The 19,678-nt window shown below is 40.2% G+C and overlaps 1 protein-coding gene across 15 annotated transcripts in view; it reads left to right on the forward strand.

Moving 5' to 3' along the window:
• The window catches only part of ESRRG (estrogen related receptor gamma), a 403,168-nt gene that overhangs the window by 152,508 nt on the left and 230,982 nt on the right, over positions 1-19,678 (forward strand). For 6 of the 15 annotated variants that reach the window (XM_065834226.2, XM_071805980.1, XM_071805981.1 and 3 more), the window contains one exon: positions 18,612-18,670. The exons of 8 other annotated variants lie outside the window; for them this stretch is intronic. Coding sequence is in view for 2 of the 7 variants with exons in the window: in XM_065834228.2 (XP_065690300.1) it covers positions 18,612-18,670 (59 nt within the window). In the remaining 5 variants the exon portion in view is untranslated. Of the gene's footprint in view, positions 1-18,611; positions 18,766-19,678 lie in introns of all 15 variants that reach the window. One more of the 15 variants, XM_071805976.1, reaches the window with a different exon arrangement.

Raw genomic sequence — 19,678 nt, forward strand, 5'->3', positions numbered from 1 at the left:
TTTTCAAACTTTTTTTTTTCCAAAGGGTGGTCGTGGGGGAGGGAAATGTCTTCGGAGAATTGTTTTCTATCAGTTCAGAAAATAGAGAAAAGAATTCAGCAATACCCAGTGCTGGTTAGCAGATTGTCATTTTTGGGTTTGATGTTCCTGGGTTTAATTGTCTTTCATGTGAACAATGGCAGGAGCTCTCTAGTGTGCCATGCAAGCATGATAAAAGGGGGCCGTTCTTGCATAGCAATGCCTTTTTTTTATTATTAGCGTAAAAAATTAGCAAGCTGGAAGTCGTTAGAAGGAGTTCCATTGGCATTAATTGTAATGCAGCCTGAATTTGTTTGCAGACCAGTGCGGCAAGACAATAGCAGCAGGGAAAAAAAGCAATATTAATAGCCTTTTACTTATTGTATCATTTTAGTGAGCCTTAATAAGGTGTCTGCTGTCAACTGGAATTTATTAAAATGAAAAAAAAAAAAAAAGACATGGTAATTGATGTATTGCAGTAAGTATGGATGAGGGCTCAACTTGATTAATGTATGAGTTGGCTTTTTAAGGCATTTTAAAAAGGCTTCTTAACTGGGTCTTAAGAGACTGGCACAAGCCCACTGTAAACTACCTCATTGCAGTTGGAAAACAGCCTGACAGCTGCTGATGTCTCCTGTGGCTTTGCTTTTTTTTCTGATCAGAGAAAACTGAAGTAATATAGTCCTCGTCAATAATTGCAGCGCTTAAAAATCTTATAAAGGGATTTCTATTCTTCCCTCCGGAGATAACTTTTCAAAGGTTAAATTAGTTTTACTTGTGTGTGCTTCAAATATCTCGGCTCCCAATAAGGATCAAGTTTTGTTTTAAATAAACTGCTAGTTTGTGTGTTGCATTGGATTAGCACCTTGCTGAATACCTTCCCTTTCAGTATGAGATGGACACTACAAAGCATTCAGTCTAAGTCTAGCTAGAGTCCCCCAAAAAGCTTCAAGACACTGTCTCGCTTGGCTAGCTTAGTTCAGAGATGGGTACTGCCTCTTTTTTGTTGTAATTTTTTTTTTTTTTTTGGTGGTGAACTTCATCTGAATTTATCAGCTTTGCTGTGCCACCTTACTGCTCAATGTAACTTCAATAAGGATTGGTTGAAAGATTTGCACAGAAACCTATGGGAATTAGGAACCCTGATGTCTTTTGACTTCAGCATGCACCTGATTTCAGGAAGGTCTGAGCCTAAAATATTCTCTCTGTCTAGGTGGTTCTCACACTGCCAGAACCCTGAAAGATATAAGATAACAGGAAGGCTGTTTTATGCAGGTTATAAGGAAACAGTTTGGTAGGAGTGTGGATTATAGAACAGTACTATTTCTATAACTAGACATATTTTTTTGTCTTAACTCACCTGTTTTGTCCTAGGTCAAAACAACAAATATTTGGCACACTGTACAGAGAAGTCACTTGTGCTTACCTGGCATTTCACTTGTATTCACCGGGTAGTCTGTGAGTACACAGAAAAATGCTTTGTGAAGAACAGATGAAGGTGTCATCTATAGAAATTGTTCAGTTAGTCTGGATAAATATATTCCTTATTTTCTGTTGGGGTCACCATGAGCCAAAGGTGTAAAGTGAAGTGACGGTGTCTGGTTTTATTAAAAATTTCCAGATTTGTCTCCTAGGATAATAGGTGACTTTCTACTGGCTAGACTAATCAAGGTTCTTCTTTCCGTAACATTGTCCCCATCAGTGCTGCAAATGTCGTCCAAGTAGATATCAAAGTCAAAGGGAGAGAAACAGACTTTTAATTTGTTACAGTACCATGTTGTCCTTCCTGATAGCTCCAGGCCTTTCCCAGAGGAAGTGCTCATGCTTCATTATGGATGCAAGCTTTATTAGTGTAGACGTCACCAAGTTCAAGTGTTAGGAAAAGCCTCTGCTTGCTAACAAAGGCCACGGCCTTGGATAATGCGACTGTTCTTACTGAAGGCTGTAAGTCAGTGTGCATGATATGCTGCTTTTCTCCTTGTAGTTGTTTTTTTGTTTGTTTGTTTTGTTTTGTTTTTTACATCTTAGTCCTGCTTGAAGATCTTGTGTGATGTAATTATCTCTCTCTGAAGGCTACAAAGGAGGACTTGAATGCTATTTTTTCAGTACATTCCTTTTGCTTTGGATACAATCACTTCCCAGAGAAAAAGCCTCTCATTTCAGAAATTTGTATATAACCTATGGTCAATTAATCCACAGACTTCCATGTATGAATAAAATTTCCTTTAAGATTTCTTCTTCAGTTTTCAGGTACCAGAAGTGCAGCAGCACAGCGTATGCTCTTGTGAGACATTTTTTTCTTTCTTTCACCTTCTGACAGGCTTGCTATTAAATGGAATCATTGCATACTTCTAAATATGAGTTTGGGCTTCTTTTTACGTTAGAAGTCTGAACTTTTATTTATTTCTATGCAGGCTACCTTCTGCATGAGAGATGCAGTGGAGGGGTGATTTTTCTAGGAACTTTCTTTTCTTGTCACCTTTATTTTATCCAACAACAGTTCCTTCCTCAGTAGCTGTTAGGTATTATAAAACCTTTATTTCTCCTATTCTCTGCCAGCAGATGAAACTTAAATGAATTGATAATGATATAGCATTCCATTAATTGCAGCTCCTGCTCTTTCTTCAGCCTGTTGGACACCTGGGCTTTCCAGTGGCTCCAGTATGCCATTGAGGAGAATATTTAAATATAGACATCTCAGATATTTACTCTTCTAGTTACACCACTGTGGCAGATGCTGCAGTGGTCCAGCATTAATATCTCCATGATTCAAGCAAAAAACCATGCTGTCCCAATGGTTTCTTCGTTTAGCCTAACTCACAGTTTACATAATAATTTACTTCAAGGTCTGATTCACCTCGAGTAATTTTCTCCTTCTCATTCCCTTCTCTCCTTCATTTTTAGGCATGGGCTTTCTGAAATCTGTTCCTGAATATACCCAAAGGTTGCGAACATTTGAAAGCTGTGTGGATTCTGATCAAATTTTTACAAATGGTTTCCATTTTATTAAGGAGTCAGATTGAAGACCATTAATAAAATGGAAACTCTGCAGCTTAATCTAACCTTGATATATTTCCAGCCTAATGCATCTGCTTATAGCCCTGTCACCGCTGGATCTGAGCACTGAGAGCATTGTTGAATACATTTTCATACCTTTGCATTTTTTCCCCCCTTTCCAAAGTTAGGCCAATTCTCAGCTGTTCCAGGCATCTTTCTCTCCCTGACTTTGGCTAGGATTAGGAGGGCCATGCCAGCTTTTATTTGATACCCTGTTTGCTGCTAAATGTGCAATATGTTTAGTAGAAGAGGAGTGATGCAGAAGGGAAACTGAATTGCAGCAGATTTTGGAGGTAAATAAGACTGGCTGCTACACAGCTTAATTATCTGCAAGAAGTGTTACACTGATGAGCAACCCCATAGCACAAACAGATCCAAATAATAAGTAGTGATGGTGACCACACAGAAGTCTGCAGGCCTGACTCAAGATTTCAGTTCCACAGAATTCAGGTTACCCACTATGTCCAACTCTGAAATTTCTGCTTTACTATGAACTTTGTGGACCTTGTGTGCAACACTGACTTTATTTTCCTCCCAGCCAAATAATTCAGTTTTTCCAGCTGATGTATGGATCTAGTTAGGTGCACGTATGTTACACATCTGACTGAATGGGATTATCACTGAATTGTGAATTATCCTTGAGTGGTAACTACCACACAATTGCAAAATAATGTCAATTAATGTAATTATTTAATGGTTGTGTTTAAAAAGTGGAGTTGCAGGTGTTACAGAGCAAGTAGGTTTGTTTGGTTTTTTTTTTTTTTTTTTGGAAGCTCAAAACATCCCTCTCTAAGGTTTAAGCGAGACTGAACCTGACTCTAGAAAATGGAGTAAAAAATTAACTTTGCAAGATGTATCAAAAATTTGGGGGTGATGATGAATTTGCTTGCACTTGCAATTTTCGAGGTGCGAACTTGAAAAATCCCAGTTTCTTTTTTTATTTGGATACTGTTACGAAGCCTGACACAAAGCCTTTCAGTGGCACTGGGAGAGGTCTCATCTCTCTCATCATGTCAGAGCACAAATCTCAGATTCCCTCTTCTGAAAGTGGCCTCTGCTTATTACATGAGTAAAAATACAGGCGATCTCTGCCAGACATACACGGAGACTAGGTGTCTGTGCTGACACATCAATACAAAGAACTGTTATCACAGGAAAATTTCTTCTTCTAAAGCTGGGCTTAAACTAATATGAACAGACATATAAAGGCCCAGTGGATGACCTTTGCTCACACAAGAATATGTCTGCTCAGGGATTTCTTAGTTCATGTTAATTGATTGCCTGATGGGATTGATTAACTTATCGATTTCCTGTGGTTTGTGGTTTAACGCAAGGGTTGGCCTAGGGTATGCTTCAGAAGTTTTTGATGTGGAACAGAAATTTGGGAAAAGCCAGCACTAGCAATGATAATCTTTTTGTGTGGGACTCCAGTGTCTTATGACAGATGAATCCCATTGCTGAGAGTATTAATGCTTGGCACGAGTAACACTTTATAGGCTGAGTTAGAGTGAAGTAAGCTGAGGAGTGAATTTACGGTGTCTTTGTTAACCTGTAGTGATTTTGTGTAAGCCACTTCAAGTGCTTATTAATAATGTCAGTGGGTGAGGTATCCATCTTCTTTCGTTCCTTTGCAGGCAAAGGCAGAGGGACTGCTGACAGGGTCTGTGCTTAAAATCTTTGTTCTTTTCCCCTTTCTGTAGGGGAGGGCTCCTAATTATTTTTTATGTATTTCTACTCCCCCATACCTCTGCTCCCCCCATGGTGCATATATACTTGAGCAGTTCTTACCATGGAGATGCAGGGAAAGACACAAAAACCCTCACAGGAGACCAGACTTTCAGCGAAGAGTAACCCCAGTGCTGGGGTTTGTGTGTGTCCCTGCTTCCTGGCAAAAAATACCATTAAGTTTGAGACAGCAGGGACAAAATTTAGATCTATGTGCCAATTTTTGAAAGTATGTATTGAGTTTCTGGTGGATACAGCTGAAATGACTTTCCTGTTGCTTATATAAACTTGTTTCAAAGAAATCATGCTGTAGACCGACGGTGAGGGCGCAATAGACTTTCTGTTCATACTCTGATATTTCTTGGTACTTAGGAGACTGGAAAAAAAATAAATATATGTATTTCTTATTAACCTGTTTGGAAAATAGTCTTCCCATATCAAAGCATGTTTAAAAAGCAGATTGCCTTTGATAGCAGTAACTAAAATGCAGTAAGAAGCAGCCTTTTGATCTGTTGCAAATAAACTCTTTTGCAGATAAATACGTTACAAGTGTATTTTTGTTCATTTGCTATCAAATTTAATAATAACCAGTGGAATTGAGTTCAACCAAAATGGTTTCATATCAGGCTTTGAATACATACTTTTAAATATTAAAAGATAATGATTTGTATGGCATTGTTATATAATGCATTTCTTGTCTTCTCTTGTGTGCGCGTGACGAATGCCAGTCGATAAGCCTGGGACTCTGGAGTCAGTTGTCTGGCTAGTTATTAAGATTAAGATAAGTACTGAGAAAGGAAAGATACAGCTCATTGTACTGCCCTGCTGGGACGGGGCCACCATGGATTCCAAGTGTAAACAATGCATTATTTCTCCCTGGCTTCTTTCAAACCCAAGGTGTACAACTGTAAATATTTGGGAAATATGGAAAGAATATGGAAAGACTTTTTGATTTTTTTTTTAATCCATTAAATGTTATTACCAAAAAGTGAATCTTAGCCCCTTCTCGGGTGTCAAATCATTGCTCATCTGTAAAAATCCAAGACCACTTTCTTTTAATTAGCGATGACATTTTTTTTTTTTCCCTTACCCACGACATAAAATAGCAGACAGACATTTGGACAGGGTTATCATGAGGCATTCATGCTGAATGTGCCACAACAATAATGATATAGTTAGGGCTCGCACAGCAAAGATCAATTCAGGTTTTTTTTCTGAGCAAGAGGGGGGATTGGACTGGAAAGTCTGAACTACAGAATGCTGAAGGGAATGCAAAGCCTCCTTCTGACTTCATTACGGAGATATTTTTACATATATACATATATATATATATATTTTTTTTTTCCTGAGGTTCAGTTGTTGATTCTCACTAAGCGTAATGAATATGTGCTATGCTACAAATTGGTAGTCAGTGCTTTCAAGACAGCAAAGTTGGCTTGTGTGTAGGATCACTGGAGGAATGATAGAAAGCAATAATTTAGAAAGTGTATTGAAGCTGCGTGCTGTGCAATGTAGACCTCTGGGTAGCAATTAATTTTTGTTAATGAATTTAAAACAAGATGTATGGAAATGGTTATATAAAATGTATACACTGCTAAACAGCTAACTACTCCTTGGGGTCTGCGTTTTCATTATCTGTATGTAAATCATTTCAGCAAGCATGATCTAATGAGTCAAAAACTGTTTTGAAATTCGAATTGAGATTTGGAAGACACTTTTTGGAAATCTTTATGCTCTGCTTCATCGAATGGTCCTTACAATGAAGATATGTCTATCCTTTGATTAATCACCTCCTGTGTGGAAAGAGTTTGCAAGTTTTCTTGTGTTTCAGAAGGGTTATTTCTAAACTATAGGAATATCCCACGTTAGTAGGGCTGAGAAATTAAGGAACATTCAAACCATTCAAGGGAAACGAGCATTGCTGAATGGTCCCCAGTGACCCCTCCTAAATCTGGTGTTTCTTATGTGGTAGGAAATAACCTTTTTTTTTTTTTTTTTTAATTTATCTGACAAAACCATGCCAACTGCTTTTTCCTGAGTGTCAGAAAGTTCTATTGCTGAATTAGAAGCTGCCTCTCTACTTCATATGCCAGTTAGATCATCGTGCTTCCTTAGCTCCCCTAAGGTATGTGCTACAATTTCCTCTTAACCAGCAATGAAGATAAATAGCTCTTGTATCTTTTTTGTTTACAATTATCTTAACAAAACCAAAATTAAAGCAGAATCACTGTGGCAGCATAGTATCTTAAAGAATCCTGGGTATAGGACAAAAAACACTTGGAATTCTTGGTGCAGGATATATAATATATAGAACCTGTGTACGTGTATATACTTGCATGTATATTTATAACTTCAATTACTAATAGACCTCAAAAGATTGAGTAATTAAAAATGACATCTCAACTTGGTGTGCTGTAACCAGATAAATGAAATGTACAGGGTGGACTGGAATATTTGGAATACCACGCTCGGTTTCCCACTCCTTTTTTTCCGAGTGTGAGCATTATATCCTGGTTGTGTACATTCCAGTTAGCTGCAAGTGAGAAATCACTGCCGAGGTCGCTGAAATGTCAGTGGCACATAAGCTGAGGACAAAAATGGATGGAATTCCCTGTTATGACTGTAATTATCAAAACTCAAACGATACAAGAGGAGTGTGTCCTGTATGCTGTGTACTGCAGTCTAACAGAGACACTGCCTGGCTGAAAAGCCCTACAAACAAACCTATGCCATAACCTATTTTAGATTTTTAAACATTTAATACACCGGATGAGTACGCTTAGTCTCTGGCACACACGTACAGCTTTACGCTGTATATTCACTGAATACTCTTGAAACCAGCTACATGTTTTTAAAGCTCTTTAGCTGAACCCTGTACAGTCTGAATTACCTAGGTAGTTAGCATTCCTGCCAATTTGATATGATTGAGACCTTTACTTGAACTGACCTCAGAAGGAATAGAAGACTAATTGAGGCAGCCCTAGTTCTAGCTCTCTAGAGGTGTAAAACACTGCAAATGGTATCTGGTGCATGCATAAAAAGGTTTACATAGTAGAAGAGGGATATGGGAAGGAAAAGAGAGACTTTTTTTACTCCATCTCTCAGCAACCTTCTCCCCCCTCTCTGTAAAGCTTCAAGAAAAAGTAATTTTAATGTCATTGTATGGTAAAATAACAAGAAATGCACCCAAAAAATGCAGAAGGTAAAATTAGGACAGTACTTGGGTATGTCAGGGCTGCAATTAAAGCTATCTAGATAAAAAGAGATATTTTACCTCAGATTTGTGTTCTGAGGAGGCGGGGGATAAGGGGGGGAAAAAGGCTGAAAGTGAAACACAGCAAAAGAAATCCGTAATTCCAATGTATTCAACTCGCCCAACAGAAGAAATGGCATTAATTCAGGTACCCAATTACTGTAATGTGGTTCAGAGCACCTCAATAGGTGTTTCAATCTCAAGCCAGGACTAACATTTGTAATCCTTTAAATGCACTTAAGAAATTGATGTTACAGCCCCACAATCTGTTAGGGGCCTTGCTTCCTGGCTGATTGCAAAGTATCCCACCATTAATTGGATCATCAGAATGTGATCCGCGTTCTGGTCCCCGGATTATGTAAGACTGACTTTGCTCTGACGCGCTGAACCAGAGGCTTCTTCTGCTGGATATTTTGACCCTTAATGTAGATAAGTGGTATTTTTCATCAATCTTAGCTTGCATTAAAAAAGGGAAATGTCAATTCAATGTGGGGCGTTTAACTTAATTCAACATCTTTTAATTTAATACCTTGGAAAAGTTAGTCCGTCTCCGACCTGCCGGAGACTTCTGCTGATGGAATGGTTTGCGGCGTGGGACTGGAGGCACATTCCCGCTCCCTAGCACGGTCAGGTCCCAAAAGTCTCTTCATGTTTCATCCCTGTATGAAACGGAAAGACAGAAAAAAACCCGAACAATCAGCCCCCTGACCGTGCTTTGCCGTATTTGTAATGAGTTTCCTCGGCTCCTTTGGACTGCTCTCTAATGACTGCTCTACATGCCTGAGGGAAAAGGGACAAAAAAATTATTGCAGAGTTTACTGTTCTGTTTTCATTTTGGGCTTCAGGGGTTTTTTTAAAATTTTTTTAAACTTTTTTTTTTGTGAATCAAGGTGTTTTGATTAATTTGCTCAATATTCTTAACATGTTTTGGTGCTACAGTAACACATGATTTGCGAATTCTCTGCATGGAGTAGACTTAAAATCCTGTTGAAAATAGGGGACATCCTTCCTGACAGAAGGAGGCTTTATCTGATTCCCCCCCCCCCCCCGGAAAATGTACAGGGCATGTCATAACACCTTTTTTGTTGTTGTTGCTGTTGTACTGCATCATAAAAACCCTCCTGATACTGAATGCATTTGTCACAGTAGTACAGAAGGAAGTTCAAAGTAAACTGCAATGAATGTATTTTTTTAATTATTATTCCAGTTAAAATAGCAAGCTTCCCAGTTTTCTGGGCATTGCAGCAAGCATCAGAGTAATCTGAGTCTTATTGTGGCTTTGGGAAAACTGTTGTATGGTATGATGCCTCTTGGCCTCATTGTTGTTAGGAGTGAAGCTAGTGAGGAGAAGAGAATAACATTAGGTTTCATGATCAAGTCTTGATGTTTCTCCTGGAACGGATGCTTAATAATCCTGGGTATGGTGATGAGTTCAGTAAAATTAGTACCTGCTACCAAGAGATACGGATACATCAGAAATCACTTTCAGAATCTGAATTTTCCATGTATCAGAGAAAGAGCAAGCTCTTTTCACCTGTGTCCCACAGGGGCAGAAGCTTATAGAGACTGATCATTTTGCAGCTGGGGCTGGCTGACTTAGGTCTCCTTTCTTTTGTTTTCTCCAGGATCTCAGTCTTATTTTTCCAAGTCTTCCTTCTCCGTCCTCTTTTGCAAGTCATTCAAAAATAGTGGTGTACTGTGGGCAGGAAAAACTGCAGAGACACACCAGTGGTGCGGGGGTGGTTGGACCTCATGTTTCACTACTGTCTTCTAGGTTGTAGAGACATTTTTTGAGAGGTCTGTAGAACTTTACAGGTTGAGGAAAATCGAAGTTTTGAGGCGTCATCCTTCTGTTTCATGAGAATTTTTCAATACCAAGGATAACTGGACTGAAGAGGGTGGTTCTTGTATTTCTCCCACTGTCCTGCTGGCCAGGACCAATTCAAAGTGTATGGAAAAAGTGTAGGTAGTGCTGTGTAGGTAAAAAGGTCAGAACTTTGAGGCAGGAGTTTAAATAGGAGTTTTGTGACAGTCTCGTTAGACATCTCATCTGTATGGATTTTGGAGTTGCTTAGGGTGACACCCTGTGAGCTTTCTCAGTGGGTCAAACAACATAGCTGTCCTCATCTTTGGTCCACACTAATTAGGTTTTGTAGATTAGCAGAATACCTAGGTCAGCCTTATTGCTGGATTTATGGAGTCAATAAACATGGACACACAGAAAGGCTTTTGGTGCCAGATACCTTTGTGATTGTGAATACAGATAGGAAGAGAACTGGTCTGATGTTTGGAGTGAGCTGACTGGTTTTTAATAGTTAAGTTTGCGCTGAGCAGGAGGGGGTTTGGGTCCATGTGAGGTTGCTGTTACTCACACAAGGTTTGTGGCTCATACATAAATGCCTAACCTTGCTCCTTTTCATTTTCCTCCTTTTTTTTTTTTCTTTCTTCTTTCTTCCTGATATGAATTGAATAGGCAGGTAGATATATACAGTTCTGGTCAGCCTAATTGGCGCTAGAGGTGATATGTTGCTACACGAGGACAGAATAACCTTTAGGTTTAGGCTCTTGGCTGGAGCACAAGAAGCATGCATTCAATTCCCAGCAGCTCTCTGACTGGTCTCTTTAAATTGCACTATGAACTGGTCATGGTGGTCATCTCTCTTTGCACTTGTACCACTCCTGGCACAGGAGAATATCACCTGGAATAATAGATACTGTTCAACTGTAAATAAGAGCCCCGGCCAGAGATTTCTATAAGCAAGTGACCAGCTTTCAAAAAATATACTTTTGTACCAGGTGTGTTTAATCTTACAGTAATTGAATCTCTATGTTCTCCTTGAAACTGCCCCCGTGGATGAAGACTGAGTTTGTGCTGTAATGTTACATACTTGCTATACTAACACACAGAGAAGTCCAAAGATGTATACTTATGTATTATCCATGAAGGAATTACACCTACTAAAGCTTAAATATTTTAATAGGCAGTGTTGAAAGAAGCTCATTTGGCCATGTTCAGACCTGGTATAACCAGAATCACCTTTCCTAAAGTGAGTGAAGCTGTGTCTACTTTGGCCAGACCTAAGTTTAGCTCAGAGACTTCCAGATAAGTACTTAGTCTCACAACTCTGCTCATTCAACACCGATACAAAGCTCTTTTATGAAAGGAGAAATATGAAGCAATGTAGGTAAGGCTATAATTATTTTGGCCACAGAACAAACATGTTGTTTCTTCCTGCTTGGAAGGGCCTAAACTTCTGTAGAGAAGGTAGGATCTGTGATATCTCCAGTATTGATAGTGTTTCTACAGCAACTGCATTTCCCCACAAGCTTTGTACTACCATAAGATGCTTCTGTGTTATTCAACTGTATGAAGGGGAAAGGAAAGCTTTTGTAGCTTGTGACTGTGCTTTCCCAGGCAATTGATTTTAAATACAGACAGTGTATCTCTAAGTGTTTTGCTGCATGGAGTTGTATTGGAAGCACGTCACGTCCAATCTGTTTAATTGGAGTCTTGGGTGACACTTCTCTGCTGCTTTATCCCCGGATAGAAAGCTGATCTACGTTTTAGCTTTAAGTACACTACAAGGTTGGAAAGTAAAGTTGAGTTTGCAATGAAACAGATATATTGGCTTCCCATGTTTTCAAGACAAATGGAGTCTCATCCATCGCTGCTATACCAGTATGCCGGTGCTGTTTCAGGCTGCTTTGGGTTAGGATTTCAGTTTGCCCTTCCTTCCTAATGGGGTCCCTTGGTGGAGAGTGCCATCCAAGCACAGGATGGATGAGATGCCCTAAGGACCTATATCAGGCTTGCCTTTTAAGCAGTGCCTTGCTGAACTGTGAACTGGGCTTTTCTTGAAGTGCTGTGTGAGGATATGAATTCAGTTTTGAGACAAAAAAAGGGAAAAAAACACCACATACAGCAGTATATGGCAGCTTGAAAGCAGACAGTATTCACTGGCAGTGTTAATATGCGTGTAAAATGATTTTCTTTTGGTGTCTCAAGTATTTCCCAGGAGCTCCTTTCTTTGTTTAAACTCCCTGTGGAAGGGGCAGAGAAAAATGGCTGGTGCGTTTGCTTCAGCCACTGTCAGTGGCAGGCTCGCAGCAGAATTAATTCTGTCCTCTTTAATGACCGTCAGTTACCTCATTGTCAGGGAAATGGCCCCCTCCGTCTGCAGGATCATAGCAATGAAGTTTTGTTACGCAGGACAACACGCTTCTCCAGGCTGCCCGCAGAGGCTGAGGGGTTTCTGCCTGTATGCCCGGGCAGCACAGGTTTCTCAGTTGGCTCCCAGCGTAGGCTCTGTATCAACAGCTTGCATAGCCACTGTTTGGCATGTTACTCTCTTTATTTTTTCTCTGAAAAGTAAACCTCCTCCTTCCTTCACATTGCAGGGAAAAGATTTAAAAGAAGCGGGTAGGGTGAAACAAATCCACATGCTGTATCCATCGTGATCATATCCTCATCTGGGCTTCTCTGTTCCTTGGGACAAGATATGTCTGCAGAATCAGGTGGATGTGTATAAATACTGCATGGTTTTGGTATTGGGGATGCATACTTTTTCAGGCTTGGACTCCTGCTTGAATTCATGAGACCATCTCTTTCACACAGACTCAAGTGTAGAGAGTGCAAATATTTTTCAAGGCAACGTTGATTAATTCAGCAGAATCAGACCATCCTACACAGTGGTGCCAAAAAGGTGCCCTTTTTCTACTTCCCAACCTCGCACTCGCTATGAACTTTACCTGAGCGATTAGTCAGATGCTCTTGCTAAAAATGTAGGACAAAAGCATCCTATAAGGGAGCACCAGTTAGTGTGTTTTGGTATGTTGTGAGTGACAGCTCACATGTACTAGGGTGTGAAGCTGAGTAAGTGTCTTTTAAATAGTTGATTTGGGTTTCAGTGTTCAGCCCAACTGTTCCTTGAAACACTCTATGCTGTACAGTAGTTTAGAATGTAGTGGTCTTGTATAGGGAGGCAGGTTGTGAATCACAAGTGAACTCCTGAGTGATGGCAAGGGTGTGAGCACTCTCCCTGCCCTTGTCTTTCCCAGTCTCTCATTCTCATATATATATATATATAGTTGTTGTTATTACTTTTTAAAATTTATTTATTTTTTCTTTTCTTTCCTCCCATCACCTCTTTGGAACACAGGTAGGCATGTTCCAGTGTGACTCTGATAAGCATATGCACTGGTTAATCTGGTCCTTGTGTTTGATTTTAATGTCTATTGTCACCTTGCCTACTCTGAGAAACTCTTACTGCCTCAAGTAGCTTTGAATGTACCAGTAAGTGTGTGTTGTAGAATGAGAAGTGAAATGGAGAATATCTTCACTCAAGATTTGGAAGTGGTAGGAAATGACCTCTTACACTTCTTTTGCTTTTTAGATCTTTAAGCCCTAAGCCACCCTAAATCTACTGTCCCTATAAAAAGCTGCATTTTAAAAGGCTTTAGGAGGCTTGCTGACCTTGCAACCTACTTTGTAAGGAGTCTGCACCCACAGCTATTAAACAAAATTAATTTCAGCACTTTTAAATTGTTAATCTTGCATAAGACAACTTGCTTGCTCTCCAGTGATCCCACAGGTCGTCATTCTGTGAGCTGCAAGCCATCACCAGGGTTCGTGGCTCTGAACTTCATCAGTCTGCTTGTGGTCTCCCAAATGCCTTGTGAAATTAATTCCTCTGCCCTCCACTTTTCCTCCCCAGCAGCTCTTTGAGATGTGGTGAGCTCTGTGTGCTTAGCAGTCAGTCACCACCAGCCACACCACAGATTATTCTCATTTTAATGTTACTCTATCTTAAGTCAGTGCTTCTGATCCTCAACTGGCAGTAATGAACTTTGGGCAGCAGGACATGAATTCAGGTAGGAAATGACAGTTTTAGTCTTCGGAGTATTAGGGTTTCTATTGAAAGGGCTATGTCTCTTGTAAGTTAAGTTTCTACATGCCTATGGAGCAGATGCTTTACCGGGTACTAATTTATTTTGAATCATCTTAAGTGTATTTTTTGTGCCTGGCCGTGAAACTCGGAAATGTTGTCTTTTTTTCCTCCAGGTAGTGATGTGTGTGAATGCATGGGGGCTGGGAGACAAAGTGTCTGCTCTATCTGGTATTATCATGCCTGGTTGTCCCTGCTCCTTCCACCTCTTTTGTCTCTGCCACTCAAGCCAATTTCAGCCATCCGCCGACTCTCATTTGGGATAATAGCCTCTCTTTTTACTGTTGTCTTGTCATGTTTGATTCGGCAGCACAAGGGTTTTAAATTAGCCAAAACGTTTGCATGCTGGGCTTACTCCGCTGCCACTACCAGTTGTAGAGCCACTAAACCACTTGATGCTGAAATTGATGATTGCTCGGAAGGAATAAGAAATTGTTGGTGGCTACCGGGAAGATTCATTTGCGCCGGGCCCCTTTTAAGAAACCTAGGGGGGAGGGAGAGAGAGATTTCCTTCATTTTCCTGCTGCCTGGCTGGTGCTTGCATTGTGCTTGTGCCAGGTTCCTGCTGAGTGATTACAGCCTTGCAAGGCTGCGTAGTTCCTGTGATTTCAACATAAAAACAGAAAAGAAAAATACAGAGGGAAAGGAAGGAGGGGGTAAAGCTCCAAAGACTTGTAGTTCAGTTCAGTAACATAGAATTGTGATGTTTTAACTCACTCCTCCCCTCCCTTTTTTTTCAATCTAATTTATTCCTCCTGGCTACAACTTTACTTGTTAGAAGTCTTACCCAGGAGAAGACTATGTGTCAACCTGCCTGAGCTGGTGGGGCTAAACCACAGCTGGACTCTAAGCAGTTTTTAATATTCTCTGGTTTAAAACTGACACATTATTAATGGGACCTGGGATCACCAAGAAACTGCAACTCTTCTAATAATACCCCTGCATGCTCCACAGAAATGCATTTCACTTGTTTATATTATTATATTATATTACTCTTTAAATATATGGAGGACCAGCATTTATAAGGGAAAAAAGATGACACCACTACAGAAACTATACAAAGAGAAAACAAATGGAGCCATGGAATTAAATATTAATTATTAGGGCTGATTGATGTATATAATAATATTTCAGAACTATATACAATCACATAAGCAAAGTGAGAGAGGCATCTTTTATTTCCATTGAGTGGATTTGTTTTCTTCTTGAAGATAGTATGTTTTGGCTTTTTTATTTGTAGTTATGGCTTGGGGTTTCTGTTTGTTGTTTGTTTGTTGTTTCTCTGTATGTGTGTGTGGTTTGTGGGTTTTTTGGGGGGTTGTTGGTTTGGGGGTTTTTTTGGTGTGTTTTTGTTTGTTTGTGTTCTTTTTATGTTCTAGCACTTGCTTCTGGGTTATGGTGATGATAGGTAGCCAAATGGTCAGAAAAGGTCAGTAAGAGTCCCATGTACAGTGGCTCAGAATTTCCAAGTCCAAAGACAAACACTATCTAACAGAGGATAGTAGCAACTGTGATTTAAAAACAAAACAACCAAACAAACCAATCCAAACCCTCTGTTAACCATATATGCAAGTTCCCAGACAGTTAGAAGCATGGCTTCAGAGATATAATTCATTATATGGTGTCACAAATAAGACACTAAATGTAACACGTGGGAATATGATTACATAGCATCCAAGCCAAAAACAGTGTTCTCATTTGATCTAATATTGCTAATATTATTACTAGTAATATTCTAGCACTTTTTTCCTGATTACTAAGCCACATGTTCTCTTGCATAAGAAACCCTTTTTCTGTCTAAAAGAAAAAAGAATCTTGCAAATTTGAAGGTGTTGGCATCCAGCTTTATTTCTCTCTTATATGTAATAAATTGTGAAGAAATCACGTGAATGACTGAAGCCCTAAAAATACGAATCTAACTAAGAGGCCGAATCTCTGGGGCCCAGCAGTGGCTTGCGGTTGTGCAAGTCGAGCTCTAAGGGCTTCCATCTGTGCCAGTTAACAGTAGGCTGGGAAGCCAGGCGACCATGATGGGTTTACTCCTGTTATCTGTCTCTAACTGCTGCGCTGTTCAGAATTGCTGATTTCTCTGCAAAATCATGACAGATGTATTACAGGAAAATGTATTGGTCGAGTAGCTAGTGAGGGAGTTAATGCAAAGGATAATAAGTAGCTAAGGCTGTGTCCTCCAGCAGACTTTGATGTGGTTTGATAATATATGGGATGGGTCAATCTGCCCTATTAGCAAATGCAGCTGGTTTATGCTCTACATACAAACTAGAGATTTGATAAAGCACTAAATTAGTTTTCACAAGGTATTAGATGTTAGATACTTAATGGGATCATCATGCTTTTGCTACACTTGGTTAAGATGTGTTCTGTAACAGAGGCATGCGGCAGCATGACATTTCACCAGGAAAAGAAGCGTGTCTTGTGACTGAATCACGAGTCTGGGAATTATAACGTCCAGGCATTACTTGGCTTCTGAATTACCGACTGTCTGATTTACCAGAGGGGTTGCTCTTTGCACATCTGCAGAATGGGATAGTGTCCTTCCCTTTCCTCTTTACCTCCTTGTGAAGCTTAATCCACCCATGCTTGTAAGGTGTTTTTTTTGGGTTGTTTTTGGCTTTGATGGTTTTGTTTGTTTGTTTTTCTTTTTAATCCTTAGATGAAAAAGGTGCAAGTAATCATCGTTCTTTGAAGCTTTGTTTGCACAGACTAATACTGTCCCACTTGGCAGGTGCTAGGAAATTCCCTAAACTTGACAGCAGAGAATTTATAGGTTCAAGCAAATTTGAATAAGAAGCCTTAGTAGAGTGTAAAAGGAGAAGCTCAGGGGTTTGATGTTGCCCTCCACAACCACGCTCTGCATTCACTCTGTGCCAGTGTTCAACTAGTATTAAAAAGGTGAAGTAAAACCAATAGCTCTGTCAAGCTAGTACCACTTTGGTACAGCCAAAAATCCAGTGGTAGGATATGTCACATGGGGACAACATCCTTGCCTTCACACACTCACCCCAATTCTGCCGGTGGGGAATGTGGGTGAAGTATGCAACCTTCATGGGGCCACACGGTAAGTTGGTCTCTGAAATGGGTCCTCGATGTGAACGTTCCCCTTATCTGAACTGATATTTGGTCTGCTAAAAAGAGGCTGCTGCTTTGGTTAGCTGGTAATGCTTTTATAAGCTTGTTTCTTCGCTATCAAAGAAAGGGCTGTAAAATGACTTTTTAAGTTCTGTGGTTTTTGTCTGGTTAAATAAAAATCTAAAACTGCTGACAGCAGCTGCCTTCAGAAAACTATGTTTTAAAACCCATTAAGCATTTTGTAGTTATCACATGAATCTAATTTTTGCTAATGTTATTTTTGCCCCATGTTTACAGATACTGTTCTTAATCATATTTGAAATGCATCATTTTACTTTTTCTAATGTCTTTCTACTTATGCAAGGAGCTGGTCCTGAATGACCACGGCCAGGCTTTGCACTTCTCCTAGCACTAAGGAGACATTCCTGCCTTTTTGTGAAATGCAGAAAGTGTCGTATATAAAATGATCCCGTTTGAAAGGATAGAAGCCGCATCCCAATATAGATCACAGTGGAAAATGACTCAAAATTACATGACAGCTTCTTCCCCCACTTTGGCTCTCCCCCTACCCCCCTCCTTTTCTCGGCCTGTTTCCCAGTCAGGCTGCAGTAAGAAATGCATCGTGTATTGTGACATCTTAGTTTACTGTTACTAATAATCCCTTTGCATCTTTCATTAGCGGGTTATTTATAGGATTGCAAAAGGGCAGCGGTACTGCTCGGCCTCTGAGATGGCGCTGCCAGTGTCCCAAGGACTGAAATGGTTTTTAAAAGCGCTGGGTCGCACCCTGGCCTCAGCAGCGGGCTTGCCTAGCTTGGGCAGAAACCTGTGCCACGCTTTGGGCTAAAATCCCACGTTTTAAACCCACTGAGGCCAGTGTGGGCTTCACATATGTGTATGAACAGGAAGACTTTGCCTCATAACTCCTAAGCCTGCACCTGATGAGCCACTCTCAGCTGGAAGGCTGTGCTTTCCCTAATAAATTCCTTTTTTTGAACCCACTTGTTAGTCAGGCGTTGTGCACACTAACTACAGCGAGAGCCCTGTGTCTTGGGCATAAATTACTCTCGCGTGGCACTGTCTCAGAGCAGCCCCCCAGTTATGGATTACTTTGTTCTCGACTTGACAGGAACATAATTAGAACTGTTGATGAAATCTACCAAATTGTTCCTCCGTGGCCTCAATGGTCAGGAAATTTGGCTGAGTCGTATTTGTCACCGATGTAAAGGCTCTAAACACTTCATATTAACTATGTTATTAATGTGCCCTCTAATCTGTCCGTGAATTGGTAACACTTGGAGTGAGCTTGTGCTCTAATAGCACCTTGTGATGAATACATTGTAATGCTGCTAAAAAGTTTCTGGAGGGTTTGGGGGGAGGGGTGGGAAATGCAAACCGTAGTAAAAGTGAACATTTCTAGGTCGTTTCTTTTCTCTGTATGTGCATTTTTATGTTATACAGTTTTGTTTTGTTTAATTGGAGATTCATTTAGGCTTTACATTGACAGACCGTTTTCTGTTCTATAGGATTTGCTGACATTTGGGCTGTTTCATTGCCAGAGGAGGCTTTGTGTGTCCCAAAGGAAGTGAGTGATCTGGCCATAACAAATCCTGCCAAAATATTTTAACACCGTTACGATTTTCTAATGCAATGCGTAGTGAATGTGACTAGGAAAGGATGGTGAGTCCATGAAGGGGGTTCGCTCCCTCTCCTCTGCGGTTTGTCTGGTGGCACGAGCAGGCAGGAGCTGCTGGGGGTGGTGGGAGACCCAGAGCCAGCGGGACGGGGGGGTGGGTTGTTCGGCTTCTGAAGCCTTTCGCTTCAGACACAGCAATGCCTCACGCTTAGTCCTTAAGCCAGCCTTTCAAATTTTGCTCTTGACCTTTCTGAGAGTCTGGGGTGCTTAGACAGAGCGTTTTAGATGTTAAATACATGCATTTTGGCTGCTGCAAATGTTCAGTAAGTTAAAACAAGGAAAACCGTGTTAGGCAGTTATAAATGGGAAAGAGATTAGTGGCTGAAGGTCCTATAAGTTAACAGGTTGTTGTCTTGAGTTGCTGTCTCTCACTTTTAAAACAAAGTATCATCCCTTACTTTAGTATGATTTTGAAGAGCACTAAGGTGGCTCTTAACTATACAAGCAACTGTGCTTAGATAAAGTGTTAGAAAACAAAAATAAGAGTTTTCACATGTAGTGTTCAAGGGATGAAGACAATTCTGACAACCTAATGTTCAGCAGAGAACTGGAAGTTTGGGAAAACAATAGTTTAGATCCCTGAGCTATTCTCTAAAGTAGCAGGCAATTAGCTACTGTTTTTTTTACTATCTTGTTGATTTCCTTGTGTTAAACTCAACACTGCCCACACACCCTCACCACCAAAATCACCCAATTCATGTTTAAAGTTAGTATTTAGTAAACAATTTAAAACCTAAAACGAGCAAGCAGTTCAAAATGTGCCGACTGCAGAATACCAGCCATCATCTTTTGTGCCCAGCATCCACCGTGCTGGGTTACTCTGGAAATTAACTTTTGTACCAGGGTAAACTCATGTTGCTTCAGCCATTTTACATCACATACTTAAGAATAAACAAA

Source organism: Patagioenas fasciata, chromosome 3 (assembly GCF_037038585.1).
Source record: "Patagioenas fasciata isolate bPatFas1 chromosome 3, bPatFas1.hap1, whole genome shotgun sequence".
Taxonomy (NCBI): Eukaryota; Metazoa; Chordata; class Aves; order Columbiformes; family Columbidae; genus Patagioenas; species Patagioenas fasciata.